At 39.3% G+C, this 24,014-nt stretch overlaps 1 protein-coding gene across 4 annotated transcripts in view; it reads left to right on the top strand.

The window, feature by feature from the left end:
* The window catches only part of TBC1D22A (TBC1 domain family member 22A), a 5,448,426-nt gene that overhangs the window by 4,640,607 nt on the left and 783,805 nt on the right, over window positions 1–24,014 (top strand). For all 4 annotated transcript variants that reach the window (XM_044088378.1, XM_044088376.1, XM_044088377.1 and 1 more), the window contains one exon: window positions 1,152–1,247. In XM_044088378.1, the coding sequence (XP_043944313.1) occupies window positions 1,152–1,247 (96 nt within the window). The remainder of the gene's footprint in view (window positions 1–1,151; window positions 1,248–24,014) is intronic.

The following is a 24,014-nucleotide window of genomic DNA, read 5'->3' as shown; positions in this document are numbered from 1 at the left end:
TTATTTGACATTTGTCTACCAGGGAAGTTTGACTGGGCCAGAAAGTGCCCATTTTTAGAGGAAATTTGGTAAGAAAAGCTCCTCAATCACAATCTTTCATAAATCAAGTACAGACATTTCAACTCACAAAGTATCGTTACACTACAAGGCATAATAATGAAAAAAAGTTGTAGTGCGAAAAACATAGAAATATGCTTCATAGTAGAGTGCACTGAAAAACAGTAATATGAGCTGGAAAAATATGTGAGGAAAAACTCATTATTTGCTATATAGATTAGTATGTGATAAGTGAGACCTGAGACAATTGTAATAAGATATGTAAAGATATATTATTGATTACATGATTAGAGTAAGAGGAAATTGAGTGATGTCTTAGTATGAAAGATGGTGCTCATATTACAGTTATAGAAGGAAGAAGAATGGAGAGAAATGGAGATTATAAGAAGAGTGCAGGGTAGGTTGTATTGAGGTAGCTCAGGTGAGAAGGGAGGAAAGAGGTAGATGAAAGTTCTGCAGAAATGAAGGTGATAAGGTAAGGTAGTGGGAAAACAAAAGAAAGAAGTGGAGTAGGAGGTTTGAGAGGGTTGTGAAGTGTGATTTAGGTTGAATGGGGTGAGTGAAGTATAGTAAGTTCATCCAGTACTGGCACAGGAGCAGGTCCAAGATTTTATAAAGTATTATTTTAGGGAGTGTTTAAAGGTGAGTAGGTTAGAAATACTTCTGGTGGTTAGCGGTAAGGAGTTCCATTTTCTTCCTGCCGACTGTGGGTGTAGGCTTTGTCCAGGGGATATATTCACTTTATTTATAGTGAGAAGTTGTATGTCTTCTGATCTTTTAGTGAAATATATGTTGATTAGAGGGGTAAGAGCTGATCAGGCTGAAGGTTTGTGTGTGATTTTATGTACTGATTATAAGCTGAATGTAGGAGAGGTGGAAAAGCACTAATAGTTTTCAAACAAGGTCTTTGTGCAAGTTGTTCATTTATATCCCCAAGCCATATTGAAGAACTACATGAAAATGTGTTCATGGGAGCAACGCTAATAAATAAAATTGGGACAGACCAAATGCATACTCTTTTAGACTTATAAGTGATAAATTATATAATTCGTTCTGATGATATATTCATTTTGTTTTCTGTTTTTTTCTTTTAGTCAGAGCCTGAAGGTTTTTCTCAGTTTCATCTGTATGTATGTGCTGCCTTCCTTTTAAGCTGGAAAAAAGACATTTTAGAAGAAAAGGATTTTCAGGTATGTTAATGATTAATCATTAATACAATGCGCAATTTAAAAAGTAACTATTAGATATTAATTATGTAAGTCACTATTGGATATTAATTATGTAGGCACACTTGTGAATGAAATCAGAAGAGGTTGCCATGCACAGAACATGTCTAGTTTACACTCTAGTTGTGTGATTGATATATTTTTCTGGAATTGTCAAGTTTCTTTTTAAGCTGCTTATTTCGTCTGTAGATTATTGATGTCCCTGCTTAGGATTCATACAAGACTTTTGGTGCATGATATGGTTGCTTGAATTGCACCAGGTTTCCATTGTGCCTTGCTTAATCTGTTGTATCCTCTCTGTTTGGAAAGAAAATTGCATACCACATAAGCTAAATGGCTGGGACCATAATACATATTTTTTCCACATTGCTAGGAATACAGCTGACATGAAAATGCATCATCTCCTCCATTTAAGACTACATGTATCTCAAAAATACGACACCAGAAAGCTTGTTGTAGTTGTGAGTTGCTGTATTCTGTTTCATAGAATAAATCAGTTGACATTGTTGACAATAATTTTGTCATATGTAGTAACACAATAATTAGGAATGACATTTGTCTTTTGCCGATGCTTATGGATATTTGTACCATGAAATAGACATGTAGGAAACCCACTTATGTATTTTTTAGTATTCCATTCCCGACTCTACCAAGGCTTTGTAATGGTTTTGCCTTTCAAGTGATGGTTGTATGTGTAAGTTACTGTTTTATAAGATTTTAGTAACCTATTCTTATTATATTTTTAATCAGAAATATTTCCTGTATTCCATTTTTTTTCAGTAATCGGTAATGTTTTTTCTTGAATAATCATCTGATACCAAATTCTCTCACTGAAAATTTCCCCTACCAGTACCTTGCCTGAAAAGGCAAATGACAGGCTTTAGTCATTGGGAACAGAAGAATATCTGTTACAGGTTGAAAGGAGGCATATCTTTTGACATCTTTCAGCTCCGTCAAGTGCCAATGTATTAACCGAGGCCTAACAATCTTGCTTTCATTCTGAAAGCATTTTTTCTAAATTAAATTTCCCTGGAAGTGAATGAAAACAACTATTTATTTGTTTATTTTATTTTTGCATTTCAAAGCTTTTTTTGACTACATTTTCTTTATTCAGGTGAAATAGTGATCCAAGCCATCCTTCAACAGTAAAAACAATAAATCAGTAAATACAGAAAAGCAATTAAATCATTAAAGCAGTAAAACAGTAAAAAATGAGGGTCCTTGAAAGCTTTAAAGTCAGCCTTAGTAAAGTTCAACCATAAGGATCATTTGTTTGCTAGCTTCTTTGTAGTATTGACATAAGGTAGAGAAAAGTATAGTTGTGTAAAATCTTTCATTAAGATAGCAAGGTCCTGGAATGTTGGTACGAGGACAGATTGCTACCATTTAGTAATGCATTTTTTACCGAAAGTAAAATTAAATTCAGCAGCCTAAATGGTGAGAGGGTCTGTCTAGTAAAACAGACAGAGCTCCTAGGACATAATCTATTTTTTAATCCTCACCTGGCCATGTTGCCTCACAAATACTTTGTAAAAGGCTTCTAAATTCCCCAAGCAAAGGCAGTTCTAGAAAATAAGGGCCAGTCACGTAGTTCACTGGTCCAGCACCTCCATCAGGCTGAAACCACATTAGGATACAGGATGACATGGTATATGAACAAAACAGTATTGAGGGATCTAGTGGTATATCTTGGAATCAGCAGTATCCACTCCCAGTTGAGTCTATCTGTCTGGTTATTTAGTGATTGCTCTTAAAAATGCTGATACTTGTCTTTGTAACCCTATCTAGGGTCAATAATAATTATACAAGGATCTGTAGTGCCCTGTATGAAGAACTTCTGGAATCTAGGATCTTTATAACCTGAGATCTGAAGTAGTTAACTTCATTTGATCAGCAACCTGTGGGTATCGGATTCGTCCTCGGATCCAAGCCAGCAGCTTTCCAACCTAAAAGATCTGAGCTCTCAGCTCCTCCCCCTTACCCATAATGCCCTGCCACCTCCCTCCAGTCCTTAGATCTTGTTTGCTGTGGCTTCTGATAGCTTCTAGCAATGAGCTCTTGGCAGTGGGTGTAAGTGAAAAATCTTTTAAAAATCTTTAAAACTCTTCCTTTTCATGTTGTGTGAGTGTTGTAGGCCCTTAGTATTGTTTATATACCTCTTTCTTCCCTTTCTTGTGGTAATTTGTGTTTAAATTTAACCTTTCCCTCCCCTTTACTGTGTGTGTGTGGTGCATGCTATGGCCGAAGGGCCTAAGGCCATTTTTTTTCAAAATGCACTGAGTGTGGCCATAAACTGTCCCCAGCGGATGGTCACACTCAGTGCGTTCTCTGCCTAGGGGTAGGCCACCTGTCTTCTGGCTGCCAAGTATGTGCGGCCTTCAACCCCCGGGCTTTGAGGGATAGGAGGAATAAGTTAATCCTGGCAGGGCTTTTGCCAGCGGATTCTTCTTCCTCCTCTCCCTCTAAGGCACCAGCCACGGCCGCAGCTACCCTGCCTTCAGTTCCCCCTCCCCTGACTGGGACTCAACCTCCCTCTGTGTCTCAGGGAGAGGGGGACTCTTCTTCTAGAGAGAAGAGGCACAAGGATAGGGAGCGACATAAAAGCCATAAGAGGCGGTCAGAGTCTCATCCCTCTGCTCCACCAGCTAAGGTAGCTAGCCCTCCCAGGAGGGTCTCCCGGTCTCCACCCTCTCGGCTCCATTCCCCCCGCTTTTCCCCAGAGCCAGAGGAGGAGTACTGGTCTCCTTCGAGGTCTTCGAGGTGGCCTTCCTGGCCTGCTTCGGTGACCTCCTCGAGATCCACCAGAAGCATGTCTGATGCTGATTTGGACTGGATGATGTGTTGATTCTTACAGGCCCAGATGCAGATGGGGGTGCTCCTGCCCCCCCTCCAGGGGGGAGCTCGGCCCCTTTCTTTGCCCCAATTGCTCCTTCTCTGATTCACTATCGACTTTCGGAGTCTTTGGATCCGAGCTGCCTCAGACCCGGGGAGTCGTCTGCGCCGACAGTGGTGGCTACTTCGACAGTACCCTCGAGCGTGTCGGATCAGAGCTCTCTGGGTCGAGAGCCGAGCTTCGGAGCCGCAGGGGTGAGTGTGTCTTTGAAGCCGTTTTGGTCGGAGCTGACTCCCCTTTTGGGTCCGATCGCATCAGCTCCGATGCCGGTCCTTGCGTTGGAGCCGAGGGGGCTGCTCTCGGAGCCAGGGGAGAGTGGTTCGCCCTCGGCTTTTGACATAGTGGAGAGGGTTCTGTTGAGTAGTTCTAGGTCCCCGGTCCGGGTTACGGATCCACCCATCACCCCCGCAAATTTGGGCCTATCTTCCATCATCCGGCCCCAGGGACAGCCTGCGTCGGCGCTCCAGTTGGTTCCCATAGGGGAACAAGACCCTGTTGGTGAGCCCTCCTCGGACAGTCCCTCTGAGGGAGGTGCCTCACAAATGAAAGTGCAAAAGAAATCAAATGGACTCCCCTGAGTCCCTCACAAAGGACACAGACTTAGAGGAAGGGGAAGGTTCCCCAAGGTCATCCCCGGAAGACGTCTCCTTCGGAGACATTATGGAAATGCTACGTATCAGAGGGGGGGTGGTCTGCCCAAAAACCTTCCTCCAATGAGTCTGTGTTTCTGGAGGCGTTCGACGAAGGCCCGTCTGCCTCTTGGGTGTCCCCCCTGGCTGATCCCCTGGTAGACTTGATTACTACCAGGGCCTGGAAGGAGCCGGACACCGTGGAGCCAATCCCTAAAAGACCAGACAAAATACTCAGCCCCCCCTTCTGACAGACAGGTGTGGAATAAAGGGTCCCCAGTAGATGCCATGGTGGTGGCGGCTGCCACTAAGAAGGAACTAGCACAGGAAAGTTCCTCGGTCCATCCTCCTAATAAGGAATCTCGGACGATGGACCATATTGGAAAGCAGATGTTTGCTTCAGCTACCTTTTCTATAAGGGCGCTGAATTACCTGGCACACATCATCAGGCTTCAGCGAGACTTGATAAAGGAATACGCTAGAGCTCCCGCGGAGTCCATGGTGGCTGAGGACAAACGGACATTTTCAGCTCGCATGGCCACTCTAAAGTCAATTTCTAACACTTCCATGTGGCTCTTGTCCTATGCCATGGAGGGAGCAGCTAGAGCTAGCGGAGCAGGGGTCACCTTATGGTGCCACGCCTGGCTTCGCCTTTGTGACTTTTCGGACCCCTTCAAGGCGTCCTTCGCAAATGCTCTCTTTGATGGTTCTACGCTATTTAGCAAGACCGTCCGTGACACTTTGCTCCAGAGCGAGAAGGACAGGAAGACGCTGTCTGCCGTCGGGATCCACTTCTGTAATCCTCAAAGGTCCTACTCAAGGAACCAGAGAGGACAGAAGAAGATGTTGTTCCGGAAGTCCCAGCAGTCCTGTCCCACTCCAGACTCCTCGTCCTTCAGAGGCAGAGGAGGACAAGGTAGATGCTGGCCCAGAGGCAGAGGGGGGCCAAAGAATTTCAGGTCCAGAGAGCCTTTCTCAGACCGACTCGTGCAACAGCCCTGAGGGCTTGCCCGGCTGTCCCTCTCTGGAGGCAGTCGGGGGTCGTTTTTCGGAGCACCTACGATGTTGGGAGTCCATTACTACAGATCGTTGGGTGCTCTGAATAATATCCAGAGGTTACACTATTCCCTTTCTGCATATTCCCCCTTTAACGAAACACCTTCCCGATGTCCCACCCGATCAAAGGGAGGCGGCGGCTTCAGAAATTTTGAAGTTGCTAGAAAAACGGGCCATCCAGCACATCCCCCCAGAGCAGTCCGTATTAGACAATTACTCCAGGTTCTTTTTGGTGCCAAAAAAGACGAGGGACTTAAGGCCAGTTCTGGACTTGTCATCTCTAAACCTGTTCATTGCCAAAGAGAAATTCTGGATGGTCACCTGCAATCTATTCTCCATCTCTTACAGCAGAACGACTGGATGTGCTCCATAGACCTCAAGGATGCACACTACCATATTCTTATGGACAGATGGTCCAGGAGGTTTCTCTGCTTTCAGCTAGGAGACAATCACTTTCAGTTCAGGGTTCTCCCGTTCAGCCTCACCACAGCCCTTAGGGTGTTCACCAAGGTCATGGCAGTTGTAGCAGCCCACCTGAGACGTCAGGGAATTCAGGTATTTCCTTACCTGGACGATTGGCTCCTCACCGCCCCCACCATGCATCTGCTTTGCTCTGCCAGGGATTACTTCCTAGCCATGGCCCAGAGGCTAGGCATTACTATAAATCTTCAGAAGTCATCTCTGCATCCTGTGCAAGTTCTGGATTTTATAGGGGCCAGGATAAATACGCGCCAAGCCAAGGCATTCCTAACCACGGACAGGTTATGCAGCTTGTCACTACACATAATGGCGCTCCTGCAGTCTCCAGCCCCACCTGCAGAGTTGGTCATGAGAACCCTGGGCTCCATGGTGGCAGCCATAAGCCTGTCTCCCTTAGCAAGATTGCATATGAGAATTCTACAGTGGACTCTTCAAGTTCAGTGGTCACTCCTGCTCCATCCATTGGAGTCACCAATTCCCCTGAGCAGGGTTTGCAGGAACTCCCTTCTTTGGTGGCTCCATTCTCAAGAGCTGCGGGAGGGGAGACCATTTGTGATGCCTCAGCCCCAAGCCACGTTGACCATGGACGCTTCTCGCCTCGGGTGGGGGGGGCATTCTATGGGCAGAACCGTCCAAGGCACGTGGACTCCCTTAGGGACCATTTTGCATATCAATGTCCTGGAGATGAGGGCGGTGCTTCTAGCGTTGCAAGCCCTTCAAAATCTTCTTCCTCTGGGGACTTTTGCAATTCAGGCAGAGAACATGGCGGTAGCAAACAGGGAGGAACCAGATCTTACCCTCTTTGTCGAGAGGCTATGAGAGTTTGGGAATTGGCGATTTCCACCAACTGCTTTCTGGTAGCAATGCACATTCCGGGTCAGTACAACATTTTAGCGGACAAGCTGAGTCGCTCGATCCTCACACCTTACGAGTGTTCTCTAAACCCATCAGTAGCGGATCAGATCTTCCTCAGATGGGGTCAACCTTGCTGCGATCTTTTTGCTTCTCCTTCAAACACAAAATGCAGCGAGTTTTTCGCTCTGATTCCCCCTTTGGGGGAGAACCCCAGAAACGCTCTGGTGCATACTTGGCCCCCCGGTCTCCTGTATGCTTATCCCCCTCTTCCACTGATGACAACATTTCTGCAGAAGGCTCATTGGTTGGGGAGCAAAATAATCCTCATAGCCCCATTCTGGCCTTGCCAGATCTGGTTCCCTTAGAGCAAGAAATCTGGATAAAGCCGTAAATAAAAGTGGGACAAAAGCCCAAAAATAGGGGAAGTTTTTAAATAACTGTCTTACAAACTTAGAAAGTTGATAGAATAGTAGGTTATGCCTGCCTTTATTTTCTAACTTCAGTCGTTAATGATTTGGCAGTAGTTTGCCAGAAAACCACAATTTTATGAAAAATGGACCAAAAATATAAGGCAAAAATCTGACATTCATGCGAAAATCTGTACAGTTGAGATGTATGTATGTAGCTATTAAAAATCTGAACCTATAGTGAGGTCTGCAACAACTTTTGTCTCTAGTAGCATAGTCTCTTATGTGATATGGTGAATAGTTTTATGAAAGACGAAAAATGTTTTGATAATTTGTTGCCTGAAATTTGTGCCTTTAATGTTAGAAATGGTAAAAGTATATAGGTAAATATTTTTCTAAATTTAAGGGCTATAGGGAAGGTTTGATGATGTATTCTAGAAAGACTGGGTTGTGAACCCTGTATGAAATGCATTTACTGTCCATGTATATTAAAGACTCAGTTTTTACTTTGGTGAAGATACCTAAAGCTTTTCAAATTCATCAGTATATCAGTTGTAATCAAGAATGAATACATTCACCTGTGGTGCTTTTCATATGAGGCAGACAATAGGCATCTGGAATAAGCGCATAGCATTTAGCATTGCATATTACTGTCATCAAGTGTAAACATAATAGAAATGTATTATTTAGACATATGCAAATGCAGGAGGGTAGTATTTTTACTTGTATAGTTATAGACAGAGTGTGGGGTTAAATATTGAAAAAACAAAAGCATAAAATTTTGGCTAGGAAAGAAAAAAATGTTTTATTTGCTTAGGAACTTTTGTTTCTCCTGGTTCACATGAGTAATATTAATGGAATGGATTTATGACATCTGACTTCCAGAAGTATTTATAGATTTTTGGTTGGTGAAAGCATTGGCTCATGACTGGGATAGTGGTCTTGTAGATGGCTTTTTGTACAGCATTGAAAAAGCTTTGATGGTAAAACTCCTGGCTTGATGTTATTTATCATTTGAAATAAAGTGTTACCGGAATTTCACTTTGGAATATAGCATATATCGATATATATGCATCAACTCCTTTAAGTCGAATGGCTGGAATATTGACGTTCTAAGTGCCAACATGTTCTGAGAATCAGCCTAAGAACAGAAAAGTAAAATGCAGCATTTTCAAAAGGGGCACGCCCCCCTGCATTCCACACCATTGTTATTTCTATATACTAACTCCAAGGTTTTATTTATTTATTTATTTTATTTACAGTTTATTTACCGGGATAGTCCGTTGAGGTGAGAAGAGCCCATTTTCAATGGAGGCCTGGGGAGAAAAGCTCCTTAAACAGTATACAAATTGAAAAATTTACATATGGTCACAAGTTATTACACGGTTTAAGGAGATTAAAGTAAGCATTGAAAGTAAAACAAAACTTTATATAAAAAACAAAAATCAGTGGTGTAACATGCTCTGTTGGGGCTTGAAGGTAATATCCACAAAAAAGTAGATTGCACAATGGTATGAAACAGTAGGGGCAACGAGCCTCTCACGGCATATTTAAAAGATTTTAGAGAACAAGGGAATTAAGAGTTACAAGTCTTGCAAGTGTAAGAGAAATGTAAGACATAGTAGGGAGTAAGTAATATTTGAAGAGAAAAGGTAGATAAGAATAGTGGAGATCAGTGTTATAATTAAGTTGAGAGTGGAGGAATAGGGAAATAGGGATGAACTAGAGGGAAGCCATGTGGAGTGAGAGCAGGAACATTCCCAGTGAGATGAGAGGAGGGAATGGAGCAAGGTCTTAAAGGTGAAGTGGTTATGGGTGGTAAGAAAAAGTGGTAGCAGGGAATTCCAGAGTCTAGAGAGAGGGATAATATAAGTTTGCCTGGAGAGAGTGCAGATTTGCGCACTTCGAGCAGGTTCTGGTCATTGGACCTGAAAAATCTATCAGGCAGGTGCACTTTGAGAGAGGAGGAGAGGAAGGGGCAGAGAAAATGTTTTCAGATGAGTTTATGAGCATTAGTTAGTTGGATATAGGAGAGGTAGTTAAGCAGTTCTAGCCAGTTTAATTTGTGAAGGGTGTTGCAGTGGTGGGTGGAGGATTTGAATCCGTTATCGAACTTAGAGATTTTGATATAGAAGGAGGATAATTTTGTCTTTAGAGAGGATTTTAGATTAGTAAAAAGTGGAGCGCCATACAAGAGGGAGGTGGTAGAGAGGAGATGCTTAGTTGAGGGAGTAAGATAATGGTTGTGGCAGTAAAGCATATCTATTTTTTTTTTTATTAATTTGTAGGTGAATATCAAATTTTAATTGTTTGTCAATAAGGACTCCTAGAAGTTTTGTATGGGGGACGATTTTGATAGAGGTCTTGTTTTGGCTGGGTATGGAGAAAGAATTTGTGTCTTTTATGGTGATTTTTGAAGGGGTAAATATCATGATTTTAGATTTAGATGGGTTTAGTGCTGGGTGGTTATTGAACATCCAGTGCTCGGTAGAAGAAAAGGCTTCTTGAGTTAATTTCAAGAGTATGGGGAGGGATGTGGTGGCGCAGATGATCGTAGCGTCATCTGCGTATTGGACAAGTTTAGCATTTGGGATACACTGATGGAAATAATTTATGAATATGTTAAAGAGTAAAGGACCTAATATAGAACCCTGTGGTACTCCTGTAGGAGTATTAAGGAAAGAGGATGTGCAGTTTTTCCATTTAATAGCTTGTTGCCTATCAAAGATGTAACTGGAGAACCAGTTGATAGAAGAAATGGATACATTGAGATTAGAGAGTTTGAACAGGAGAAGATTATGCGAAATAGTATCAAAAGCCTTGGAGGGTAGCCATGGTGGTGCAGCGGTTAGCGTTGTCACCTCAAAGCAAAAGGTTCTCTGGTTCAATCCTTGGCTGGGGTGGCTTCTGTACGGAGTCTGCATGTCCTCCCTGTGGTTGCGTGGGTTTCCTCCAGGTGCTCCAGTTTCCTCCCACATCCCAAAGACATGCTGTAGGTGGATTGGACACTCTAAATTGGCCCTAGGTATGAGTGTGTATGTGTGCCTTCTGTGGAAGGATGGGCGCCAGGCTGGCAACTTGACACTGTAAAACTCCACTGCCAATCATGAGCGGACATGTGATCCACTGTGGTGACCCCTAACCGGGAAAAGCCGAAAGAAGAAGAAGTATCAAAAGCCTTGGAGAAATCAAGAAGGATGGTAGATACAATACTGCTGGAGTCATTATTGACGATTTCGAGGAAGGAGAGGAGAACGGTGGTGGTGCTGTGTCCAGGTCTAAATCCATGTTGTGTGGGGGTTAGCAGGTGGTTGTCTAAGAGGTAGGGTAATTTGTGTAGGTGAATGCATTTTTCTAGAATTTTAGAGATAGGGGATAAGATGGCAATTGGCCGAAAATTAGGGATATCATTGTTGTTGCCCCCTTTGTGAAGGGGAATAATAAAGGCCTTTTTCCAGAGTAGAGGTACATAGGTTTCTTGAATTGACCGATTTATTAGGATCGAGATGGGGAAGGCTATGCCATTGGCAGCTAATTTTAGGAAATTGGATGGAAGGTCATTAGGGGCAGTTGATCCCACAAACCCGGGGTAAAGGGCATATGCACTTATACTGGTGATTGTCTGTCTCATACACCTGTTGACCATCTGTTCTGATGATGAAAGTGTCAACAAAACAAATGACAACATAAAGCATTTCACTCAAGTGAGACAGACAGACACACACACACACACACACATACACACGTGTGTATATATATATATATATATATATATATATATATATATATGTGTGTGTGTGTGTATATATATATATATGTGTGTGTGTATATATATATATATGTGTGTGTGTGTGTGTGTGCACGTGTGTGCGTGCGTGTGTACAGATAAAGATATAGATACACACACAGCATTTAGTACACTGGACAATATATTTATGCTTTAGCACGTTGTTAATGACATACTCATTTAAAGAAACCATTCTCAGCGGCTAACATTCCACAGCTTGTCTATATAAGATTCAAGTAATTTGTATCGCCATACCTGTGATTTTCGTGATATGTGTGAGGCAGCCACTGGTGGATTGGAGAACCAGTTGAAACCAGCCATTAGAGTATGTAGATTTGTCTTCTGAAAAAAAATTAGTCATATGATAGATAGCATTGCTCAGATTCATGACCCTGGAGGTTTCCCAATGAAACAGTGGTATATTTTTCATTGATGATCCACAGCATGTCTGCAAATTCTGGCATATCTTAATTCAGGCATGTGCATTACTAGTGACTGCTGGGTTAGTGAACAGGTTTCTTGAATAAAAGGCAAAGGAATGAAATAGATTGTTGAAATGATTTGTCTTGCATTGTAGAGAAGGAATGTTTTGATCCTGTGCAGACATTCTAGTTTCTTGCCAGTTTTGATTACGATGAAAGTCAATGTTTCTGTTATAGTTCTTAGTATTGTCATCAGGATTCTTAGAATTACAGGATAATAGAAATGAATGGGAGGAATATAAAACAAGTGAAAGATTGCATTTCCTCAGACTGTTACACCAACTCTAAAGTACAGCAACCTTGGAGTTAGATATGTAGTTTTTAAGGTTCTGAGACACAGCCCCCTCACATAGTGGTGAGGTGTAGCAGACCCTTACAGTATGTTATATTCATAATTCGATGTGTTCCTGCTGGAAGCACACATTATTTTTCTCAGTTATGTGGCTCAACAGTTTCAAGTCATGCACTGACATCAGAGACCTGGAATTTATATCCAGGCCAAAGGTGAGCTGGTTTTCAGTGATATCTTTTAGCAATTTAATGAAGCCTATTACCTGATTCCTTGAAGCATTGAAAGAGTGGATCTATAGTAAGGGTTTCAGCTACAATTTAATCAGGGAAATGGAGCATGTGTAGCATGTATTTGCTAGCAAGCTGCATAGTCTTTGCCATAAACAGATGTCGTGACTTGAAAGAGTTAAAACTCTGTAGCAGCAGGGGGAATGGCAATATCTTCATATTACGTTATTTTGGTAGTTGTGCATATACTTATAATGTCATTGACAAGTTCTGTTAATAACAGAGGTCAAAACAGCGAGTCTTGAGTGAAAACTTGCATCATCGACAGGGTATTTACTATCCCTTCTCCTTCTCAAGCTCTGATAACAGACATGCTGGGTAGCAGTTTTTGGCTGATTTGGAGTCTTAGTCACTGGATATTAATTGCTTAGCTTCTTCCTCTCCATTCAAATGGAACTACGTATCAGTCTGAAGAAAGGAGTAACTTTGAATTTTGCCATCAGGTTATTCAAGAAAGTCCTAAGGGTGTTCTGCTTCAAATCTTGGACAACACAGTAGTCATGTGGGACATATTCTTTCTATATGTGCTGGATGGATTTTTTTTTACTGTTATAATGTATTTATTAGCCTTTCTGGTCCATTTCTTCCTCAGCTCTTCTTTAATCTATCAAAATTAACTCTCTGTACTTGCCCAATATCTTTACATCTCTTTTTCATTTTCTTGAATCTCTGTAGAGACAAGTGCTATCCCTTCTTGTCCTCTAAACCTTCTGGAAAAAATGGTAGTATCCCCTTTGTATATGTCCATTGACCCACACTCACTGTCCTCCACTACATCCATTGATTTTCTGCTACTCAATACCAGGCATATTCTAGTCTTCTTATCATATTCAGATTAATCCTCAGTTCCTCCCATTGAATTCCAAATATCCACACCCAATACTTCTCCCTTGGTAGTCTCTCCCCCCCTCTTCTTTTTCTGGATAACATACTGTTATCTTTTACATTTTGGCATTCACAAGTCAAACAAAATAACCTCTTTTGCTCACTCAAATCATCTCAACTCCCCCTATGTGTTTTGTTCTTTAGCCATTTCCTACCCCACCCCAAATACATTTACTATATTTCTTTGATTTGTGTAGACTATCCTTGAAAATATTTGCTCTAGCAGCCTTTCCCTATTTTTTTTAAGTCTTGGCTTTGCGTCTATTATTTGCTGTGGACTCAGAGAAACACTTTAAATTTCAAAATTTAGAGTTTTGCAGCTGTCAAAATATCAGTGTCTTAGGACACCCAGATCTCTACACTTTTTTAGGATAGAGATGGTTATGCGAAATAGTATCAAAAGCCTTGGAGGGTAGCCACGGTGGTGCAGCGGTTAGCGTTGTCACCTCACAGCAAGAGGTTCTCTGGTTCAGTCCTTGGCTGGGGTGCCTTCTGTATATAGTCTGCATGTCCTCCCTGTGGTTGCATGGGTTTCCTCCAGGTGCTCTGGTTTCCTCCCACATCCCAAAGACATGCTGTAGGTGGATTGGACACTCTAAATTGGCCCTAGGTATGAGTGCGTATGTGTGCCTGTCTCATCACATTAAGGATTTTCTTGGTTGTGCACCTCAAGTCTGCAGGAGCAAGGCAGGCGGGCATTAGAAAATGGTCAACAGATGATTGATGAAGGGTCCTGGAATACAGCTGATAGTAGACACTTGTAGTATGATCCAAATAATAATAATAAGGTAAGATATCATAAAATTGTGTATATAATCCAAAATAAAAATGTATCATAACTTTAATTTCTTCTTGTATGTACTACTAAATACTGGAGTTTTGTTTTGCTTTATTTAGTGTTCTGCTGTTAAATTCTAGTTTAATTTTGTGTATATTGAAGCTGTACTAAAAAGCACAGTCATGTTAATGACTGAAAGTTACAATTAACTGCCCCTGATATAATTTCCAGAATTTCAGGTCAAATTGCTTCCATTGTACAGAAATCCTTCTACATGGCCCACCTCATAAGTAAGGGTATCTCATCCAGGGACATGGAGGTCATAACATCCCTGTATTCTTCCCTTATAAGGCCCATTATCAAGTACAATGACCCTTTCGGCATATACCTCGCAAAGCACATGCAGCAGCTGGAGAGACCACAGAGGTTCCTCACCAGGAGAATCCAGGGCCTCAAATATCTACCATACACAGATAGGCTAAAAGCCATATCCCTGTACTCGGTTTCATACAGACTCCTCAGAGGTAACCTCTGTCTGGCATACAAGGCGTTCATGGACCCCACCTTGATGGGACTGCTGCATATCTGCAAATTAAGATCTACTTGAGTAACCCGCACACATGGCCTCAACCTGGTCTGTGACATCAACAAGACTTGTTGGAGGGACAGATTTGTGTCCCAGAGACTCCCCCATCTATGGAATAGACTCCCTGTCCACATCAAGCAGAGTATCTCTTTTCCCCTTTTTAAGCACAACCCAGATAAGTGAATGGGAAACAGAAAACATACCCCTGGGATTCCACCCATGTTCCTGCTGGACAGGGGTATCAGGTGCTGATTTGTCTAAACATGGGCTAAACTCTTGGCTAGGTTTATAAGGGCCTCAGGGCTAATAGCCTAGTAACCTCCTATGATCCTATGAACATGGAATTGTTCAGTACCCCTAAATCAGCACTGTTGGCTATGTGTATTCCTTATTTGTTGTCCTTTGAACCTTAGCCATATCCTCACTGCCCTGCTGTACCACACTCACAAACATGCACTTCTTTCTTTGATATCAGCTTTTTCCTGACTATATATATATATATATATATATATATATATATATATATATGTATGTGTGTGTAATATATATAGATATATATGGATCTAGGACTGTTTAATGAAATTTCAACAGTCTGAATCCACTATCACCAAACACACTTTAATGAAACCACTTCAAACAAAAAAGCTCTTTCGTTAAAGTGAGTTCAAAAAAAAAAAAAAAAAATTACATTTACATTTTTGCAGGGGGGCAAGCCCTCCTGCACCCCCCACCTCCCTGCTTTTATATTCTCACTCTGAGGTCACCCTACAGTGGGGAAAAAGGAATTTTCCCTTATCCCCACTGTAGTGCGATCTCTGCAACAGGCATACTTATGCAAAAGTGCTTCTTCGGCGAAAAATACTTTCGCGTAAGTATGCCCAGCCGTTTCAAATTCGGTGAAACGGCCGCTCGAGCATTGGTCCTATACCCATATATATGTATATATATATATATATATATATATATATATATATATATATCCCACATACACATGTACATTGCACACTGTCACTTGCTATTTTTGCGAATACGTATTGACAAAACACCTGCTGAACATACTTTTGAGAGATTACTGTTGTAGAAGGGAAAGAATTATTCCTTTTCAGCACCATTATGTGATCTTGGAGCTGATATGTATAGTTAGAAGCAGTTTCTCTCCTATAAAAAAGTGAATCATTTGTTTTTCATGTTCTGGCATTATGTCATAGAGCATGTTCATTTTCCTGTCGATCTTTTGAGAGGCTAACATTTTGTTGATTATATGTAGGTCAATCTGTTGTTTGCTAGGTCAACTTACATAAGCCCATATGTATACACATACACACATGTGTATGTATGTGTTTCCATTTGCCTTGTGATGTCTTTGTTTCACTCTTAATTTTCTAATGTTTTGTTCTCCCTGTTTCCCTCTCTGAACTGCTAATCTGCAGGTATTTTCAAAAATGTTTTCTGAACAGCCTATACCTTTCCATAATTTCCTGAAAAAAAATTAGAAGTCATTCACTAACTTTATCCATCACCTTTCTCCTAAGCCATATTTTTGACATCTTCCATCATTATTTGTTTATCACATACACCCCATATCTTATAGATTTTTATCAGAGCACCTTCCCTTCTTGCCTTTTAGCTTTTACCACCCCTCAGACTTTCTCAGTTATTCATTTCTCACTGTTGCATTTTGCCTCTAACAGCTACCCTGCTATTCCTTTCTTAATCCTCACTTACTCTGAAACAGTTTCATACTTGTAAGCATGAGCCCTATGAAGATGCAACATCCAACCCTTGTCTTTCATTTCCTTAATAGTCTTTGTCTCCCTAGGTCTTCTCCACTCCCATGCATGACTTGTACTCATTACTATTCTCCATATCATCTGTGCTACTCCATTTTGGCCATTTCACCCCCACCAAATGTCATCTGCTGAAGCATGGTCTCATTCCTCCTTGGTTTTACCATAAGCTTTACATCTCTTGCTTTTTCTTCATTTCTGGTTTTCATATTCTTCCATTTGATAACTACACCTGGTATCACTTTCATCACCTTGTTCTTAGGAAGATTCCACTGTTTCCTCTACAGTCCTGCCAGTCCACGCACACAGATATTCTTATTTGATTTGCCCATGGTAAACCCTTGTTCTCTTCCAGCTGTTCCTCTCCCATCATTACTTTTACTGCCATTCTTTCATGTGGAGCCATACCTTACGCATTTCCAAAATTCTGCAATATATTCAGTAGCTGTACTTTTTTTTGTTCCCACCTTCCTTATTCAAGTTCAGGCCCCTTCTAAGCCCCCCACCAAAACCAGAATGTCCATCCTCGGTATAAAATAAAAGAGCAGTGATAAAGCCCCCTGCATTTTGCCTTCTCAGTCACATACATTTGTATTCAGCTGAATCAGAGGCCTTTTTGTTTGTCATATAATATGATAATCCCTTTTCCCCTCCTCCTTTTGACTTCCTCTTTTTTCCCTAACAGGTCCACTTCTATCCTCCCCTTCAAAGTCACCTTTGTGCCTCCTCTACAATTGCCTCCAGTATATTGTTTAACCTGTTATCCCACATTGTTGCCAAAATTTAAGAGAATGCCTTAAAAATTGCAGTCTGTTATTTTGTTCCTTTTTCTGAATTACAACCCTTGGATAAAGCCATAAGTAACACCTCATACTTGGATTCTGAGAGTTTTTCTTCTGCTTTATCATCTTATATACAGTTGTCAAACTTCTACACACTTGCCTGACAACCACCTCATAAAAATCAAGTGCAAAACCATTTTCAGTGCAGTTTGCATTTCTTCCAACAATCCTTTATGGGCATCACTATTTTTTACACTCAAACATCTTGATCTGTTTTGGACTAACACTTGGCCTTAATGTTCTACCTGTTCCTTTATGCCTTATACCCTCTAATCTCTCTAACTTTGTATAACTTTCTGTAAAAATTTTGTGATTTGTGATAAGCTTGGTCCTAAATATTCTTCTCCTTCTCGTCTTAACTGCTTTCCCCCTTACTATTTCTCTCTGACTCTTCAGCATGTATCCCAGTTTCAGGAGCAAGTAACACACTGAGTTATAAGTCCAGAATCACCTAGTGAATATAGAGTAACAAAAGAAGCTATCCGAAGCCACAAGTTGTTCAAAACTTTTGCATAAAAATGCTTCTTCAGGCAAAATATTCATAAACTAAGAACAGTTAAATATAAAATGAAAAACACATGATTTAAAATAAACTAATTAAAACACTTAGGTATCTTAAAATGACATTTATCTTATTTGTTCATGCGATTCCTTTAAACTGGTTTGATGCTAAAAGTTTTATTAAGCCCAGGATATTTTGGTGTTATAAATCAAATGATCGACTTGCTTTCCTCTTTATCTGTTAAATTCTTAACATCATAAACTCAGAAAAATGTGCACTATCAGTGTTTTTATGTGTTTATATAGTGCATTATTATCTACACATCTTATTTCAGACAAATGACTACATATTTGCTCTTTAATCTTCTTCTGGTTTTGCCTGTATAGAAGGCATTACATTGATGACACTTTGCCATATATACTAAATGTTTAGTTTCACACGTGCCATAGGCTCGAAGAGTAAATTCTTTACCATTTAGAGGATGGATTATTGTTTTCCTTGTGTAAATATATTTACAATATGTGCAATTATTACATCTGTAGGTGCCTTCTCTCTTAGTTTTATTAATATTTTTGTTAATAACCTTAGCTTGTAACAAAGTGTGTTTTTTAATGTTGCAGACTTTTTATAACTGAAGTGCGTTTCCTCATTACATATATCTTTTAACTCTGGTACTTCCGACAACATAGACCAATGTTTGCTAATGATGATTCTAATTGTCAAAGTCTTTTGGCCATACTTTCAAATACATCTGCAGTCATTAGCTCTTTTAGTAATTCTTTTGGTATTTTTGCATATTTGTTTTAGCGAATCTGCATAAATATAAGAAAATATTGGTTGTGTGTTATTGTGTTTGCTATTTAATACCTCTCAGTTAATATGGTGTAATTTACTAGGATGGTAACCTTGCGAGTCAAAATCGTAACTCATTTGTTCAATTTGTGCAGCCATTTTAGCATCTTGTGTATTTAGCCTAGCAAGGCATATAATTTCTTTTTTTACTATATTATCAAAAGTGAATGGCAGATGCATACTATCGTTGGACAAGTATGTGCATCGTTTGACCTCTTTTTTTGTAGAGAGTAGTTTCTGTTTGTCCCTTGATGTTTTTAATTAAGAGAATGTCTAGAAACTCTGTCTGTGTGTAATGAATTTTATTTTTAAACCTCAAAAATTGCGTAGTTGTATGTATGTAGGATACAAAAAATCATCTAGCATGTGTAATGGACCATCCCAAATCAGAAACAAGTCATCTACAAACCTTTTGTAGAAAATAATTTTTTAAAACATTCATTTATAACTTCTAAAGACATGCTTATTTTCCCAGAAGTTCATCACAATATCGGTGGACGTGTTAGCCATGAGAGTACACATGGCTACACCCATCATTTGTTTAAAAAACTGATTTTGAAACATAAATTCATTATTAGTTAATTTACATTAATATTACTTAAAGAAGATTGATTTAAAATATATTGCTTAACAAATTTAATAGCATCATCATTTGGAATAGAAGTAAACAAGGAATCAACATCCAGTTTAATGAAATAACAGGTAATGATATTATTTACTCTGGGCCATTTAAATAGCTGTTGTAAAAAGTAATTGTATCTTTAATAATGGTTGTAGATGTGTCCAGAACTGATTTAAGTTGATTCTCTAAATAGTTTGAAATGTACTGAGTAACCTACCTTCTAGCTGAATTGATTGGATGTTGGGGTGGGTCGTACAATGACTTATGTATTTTGGGTATACCATAAATTATAGGGTTAACTACTGTCATATATAAGTGTTCAAAAATACCTTTAGAAATTTCACCATTTTGAAACATGCATACTATATTAGAACTCACTCTAATAACAGTTTGAGCAACTACACATTTTCGTAATCTTTGTATAGTCAGTGGCGTTAAGCATATCATGCATTGAATTCATATAATAAATAGTGTCCATCACAACGATACCACCTTCTTTGTCAGCAGGCTTTCTAACTTTTTCTTTATTCATAATTATGAACTGTATCACCCGTTGCTGTTCAACACTCAAATTATGAAACAGAGCTTTGCTTTTGGCATTATACAGACTGTGTATTTCATTTTCAACAAATTTTTCAAAAGGCAAAACAGTAGGATTATATATATATATATATAGCTATATGTATATATATATATATATATATATATATATATATATATATATTTATTTATTTTATTTATTTATTTTACATTTGTTGACCGGGCTAGTCTAGCTGGATACATGTCCTTTTTCAGTAGAGGCCCGGGGAGAAAAGCTCCCATAATTAACAGAAGTATAAGTTTACAAATATATACAAGAAATTACATTAAAATAAAATCAAACAGTAATAACATCTAAGTATACAAGCTGTTAGTCTGGTAAACATTTGTTGAGATGGCCAGATGACATAGATACCTGAGGAGATAGTAAGATGCTGGATAAAGAATTATGAGGTAGAAAGGAATTAGATACTAATGGTCCTGTGGGAATTAGTCAGGGTTGGAACATGGGCATAACCATTGAGACTTAAGAAATTCTCTGAGATTAGTTTTGAATAGATTGAGTGAGGTCATGAGCCTGAGGTTGTTGGGAAGGGAATTCCATTGCTTTCCAATGGAGTTAGCATAAAGAGCATCGCCGCCCATGTTATTAGATTTGATGGTTAATATCTGAATACTGTTTGAGGATCATAGGCTACTTATGTTGGTGTAGGGGGTCAGAATTTTGGTCAGCGAGGGGGTTTTCTCTGGATGATTGATTATTTTGAATGCTTCGGAGAGTTGGTTTAGTTTAAGCAGATTGGGCAGTTCCAACCAGCCAAGTTTTTTGAGGTTGAGGCAGTGGTGGGTACGATAGGGTGTAGCTGTTACAAATCTGGCAATATGATGGTAGGTGGTAGAGAGGTTATTAAGATCACGTTTGTTGAGGAAAGATAGTATTGGTGAGGCATATAGTAGGGTGGAGATGAGATGGGTACGAGCAATGGTTAATTTTGCATGCGGGGTAAGAAAGTTCTTGATTCTGTACATTGACCCAAGTTTCTTGTTAACTGTCTTAATAGTTTGGGCAATGTGCGTGTCGAATTTAAGCTTATGGTCAATAGTGACACCAAGTAGTTTGGTATGGGGGACGGGCTCAATGATGGTGCCATTAGAGGATTCCACAAAAAAGGTCCTGGAGTTATCAGGTGGTAGTTCTTGGGGTAGGGAAGTGGTGGACGTGGGGAAAAATAGAAGTAACTTGGTTTTAGTCGGGTTGAGTAAAAGTTTCCGGTCAGAGAACCATTGTTCAACTTTGGCAAAACATTGCTGGGTAGCTGCTTGGAGATTTTGAAGAGAGATATCGGAGCATATCAGGGTTGTGTCATCTGCATATTGAATACAGGTGGCTGTGGGGATGACTGTGTGCAGATCATTTATGAAAATAGAAAAAAGAAGAGGACCAAGTATGGAGCCCTGTGGAACACCAATATTGTTTGAGAGCAGATGAGATATATTATTTTGCCATTGGACTGCTTGTTGCCTATCAGCAAGGTAATCAGCTTATATATATATATATATATATATATATATATATATATATATATATGTATACGTATATATATATATATATATATATATATATATATATATATGTGGAAATTCCCATAATAAATTTATATTTGGAAACATTTTTACATATATGTACATAGAGATAAGAAAATGTTCATATAGATATAGCTCTCTCTCTCTTTATATATATATATATATATATATATATATATATATATATATTCATATTTTTACATATTTATATTTTTTGTAATAGTTTGTTTTTGGGATCGTATCAGGAAGATGAATGTTTTAATACTGTGTGTTTTATGCATACTCTGTCTGTCTTGGTTGTATCCTCCCTGTATATATGTGGTAGTGAATGCTGCCATCTAGAGATGTTTTAAATTAATGCTGTTTTGAATGCTGGTATTAATAAATCTGGTTTTAAATTAATGTTTTATATATATAAATATATACATTTTTATACATTTATATATTTATTGCAATATATATTACTAGGTTGAGTTAGTATGAGAATTTAGGAGATGCTTTTATTATTTGAATAATAGTTGTTTAATGAGATGTTTTTTAAATTAATTAAGGCATTTTAATTGATTAATTTATGAACAAAGATGGTTGGTTACAATTCGTTGAGTTTGCTATATTTAAATGAAGACACACTTTAGCCTTTATTATGTCTGATGAAGCATTCAAGGAAAATGTGAAAGTGCTTACATGCTTGGTATACTGTTTTTTGTCTTTGTTTTGTGGAATTAAAGCATTTTTAACTATGGTGCTGCCTCGAAAGTTTCACTTTTGTATTTCCTGGTTTTCATCGTGGCAATTTATCCTTTGGCTGTTTTTGAATTTTGCATTTACATTGTGTTTGGACAGTCCTAGGAATATGGCAGAAAGGCAAGTAATTGAAGTTGAATACAATCCTAATCGTTCTCATGATGATAATGTGACTGTTAGTGGGCCCTATATTTTTAAACGTTTGCTTCAGGCTGAGAACAATTCACTTCTGAAGTTTAATAGGAGTGAATTGGTGAATAATGAGGATACTAGAAAAGTTAATGAACATTTAACCAGTGCTCTCCAACTAACAAAGTTGCTGGAGGGCAAGGTAACTGAACTAAAGACTGTGCAATGGCAACGGAAGTATATGGAGGCATCCATATGCTTCACAGTTGTATCAAGGGGACTCCACATTCTCAAAATGCCAACTCATGGTACCATTTATCTAGATTTTCTCATCAAGTGGAAAAAGCTGAACCTTGAAACAAGTTTTGGCTATATGCGGCTACTTATTGAACATTACATGTTAATCGAGAATGTTATAGCTGCCAAAGCCACTGAAATACAGCAGCAACTCTCCTCATTGTTCCTAAAGGATGAATATGATGGCTTTTTAAAAGAACTCAATGTTAATGTGTCTCTACTTGAATGTAGACTGCTACAAAATAATAATAAGAAGTTAGAACGCCACTGTCAAGATTTTCATAAAAGCTATGTTTCTCTTGGCCGAGAGAAATGAGGGAACCAGTCCGTGTATGGAATAGAGATCCACCTACTTCGATGGCCCAGTCAGGAGCCTTGCAGCAAGCTACTACTTCCTCTATGGCGAGTGAGATGTGAAATGAATTGCAAAGTCAGGAAGGGAATGTCCCTATGAGAGGAACAGAGGAATTAATCTGCACAAGGAATCGAGATTCACCCAATCCAGTGCTCCAGTCTGGAGCCTTGAAACACACTACTGCTTCTATGATGAGTGAAACTTTGAATGAGACACAAAGCCAAGAAGTGAATGTTTATATGAGGGGGCATGAGAAATGTACAACCGTTGTATCTGCAATGGATGCGAGGAGGAAAAAGAAAGATAATGTGACATCTGAATCCATGGAAACATCTTTTTTTGTCCATTTCTGCTACCAATAAGGGATTTACAGAAGCCACAGTAGACTCCAAATCGTGGTACCAAGAAAAGGAAATTGTCAGGGGAAGCCCTGGAATTTCAGAGAAAAGCTCAGAAACAAGTGAGTTAGACTTCGTAGTGAACATTTCTAAATATGAACTCAAAGTGGCTGAGAAATCACTGCTTAACAAAGGGCTATCTTTTATACCCTCTAGAGGGACTGATATGAGTGATTTATTTTAGATGTTAAACTTTTTATAAGAAATGTTGCCTTAAAAATGTTTAATGATAATAATATGAACATTAAGAAACCGACTACTTTTATACCACCCACACATCCTCTTCTCAAAGCTTTTGAGAGAGCATGTGAGAGGGATTTTTTTTAATTGCTTGAACCTAATAATAGGAAAAATAGACAGAATTTCTATAATCTTAATAAGGATGAGTATGAAGTGCTGCTGTACAGAAAAACACTGGTATTATCATCAGACCGGCTGATAGAGGCGGCAATGTGGTTTTAAAAAGTGAATTTTATGAAAATAAAATGATGAATATGCTTGGGGATGTTGATGCATATAAGCAGTTAAACAATGAACAATTAAAGTCATTCGGGATTTGCATCATGAAGTATATGATTTTTGGATGAGTAATGTCAACTACTGATTTATATAAGTATTTTCTAGTTGAACAACCATGTATTCCAACTTTTAGAGGTCTTCCT

This window comes from Protopterus annectens, chromosome 11.part0, assembly GCF_019279795.1.
Source record: "Protopterus annectens isolate FY-2018-M chromosome 11.part0, PAN1.0, whole genome shotgun sequence".
Classification (NCBI taxonomy): domain Eukaryota; kingdom Metazoa; phylum Chordata; order Ceratodontiformes; family Protopteridae; genus Protopterus; species Protopterus annectens.
The sequence above is the reverse complement of the archived record's forward strand: the minus strand, read 5'-3'. Positions and strand labels throughout refer to the sequence as shown.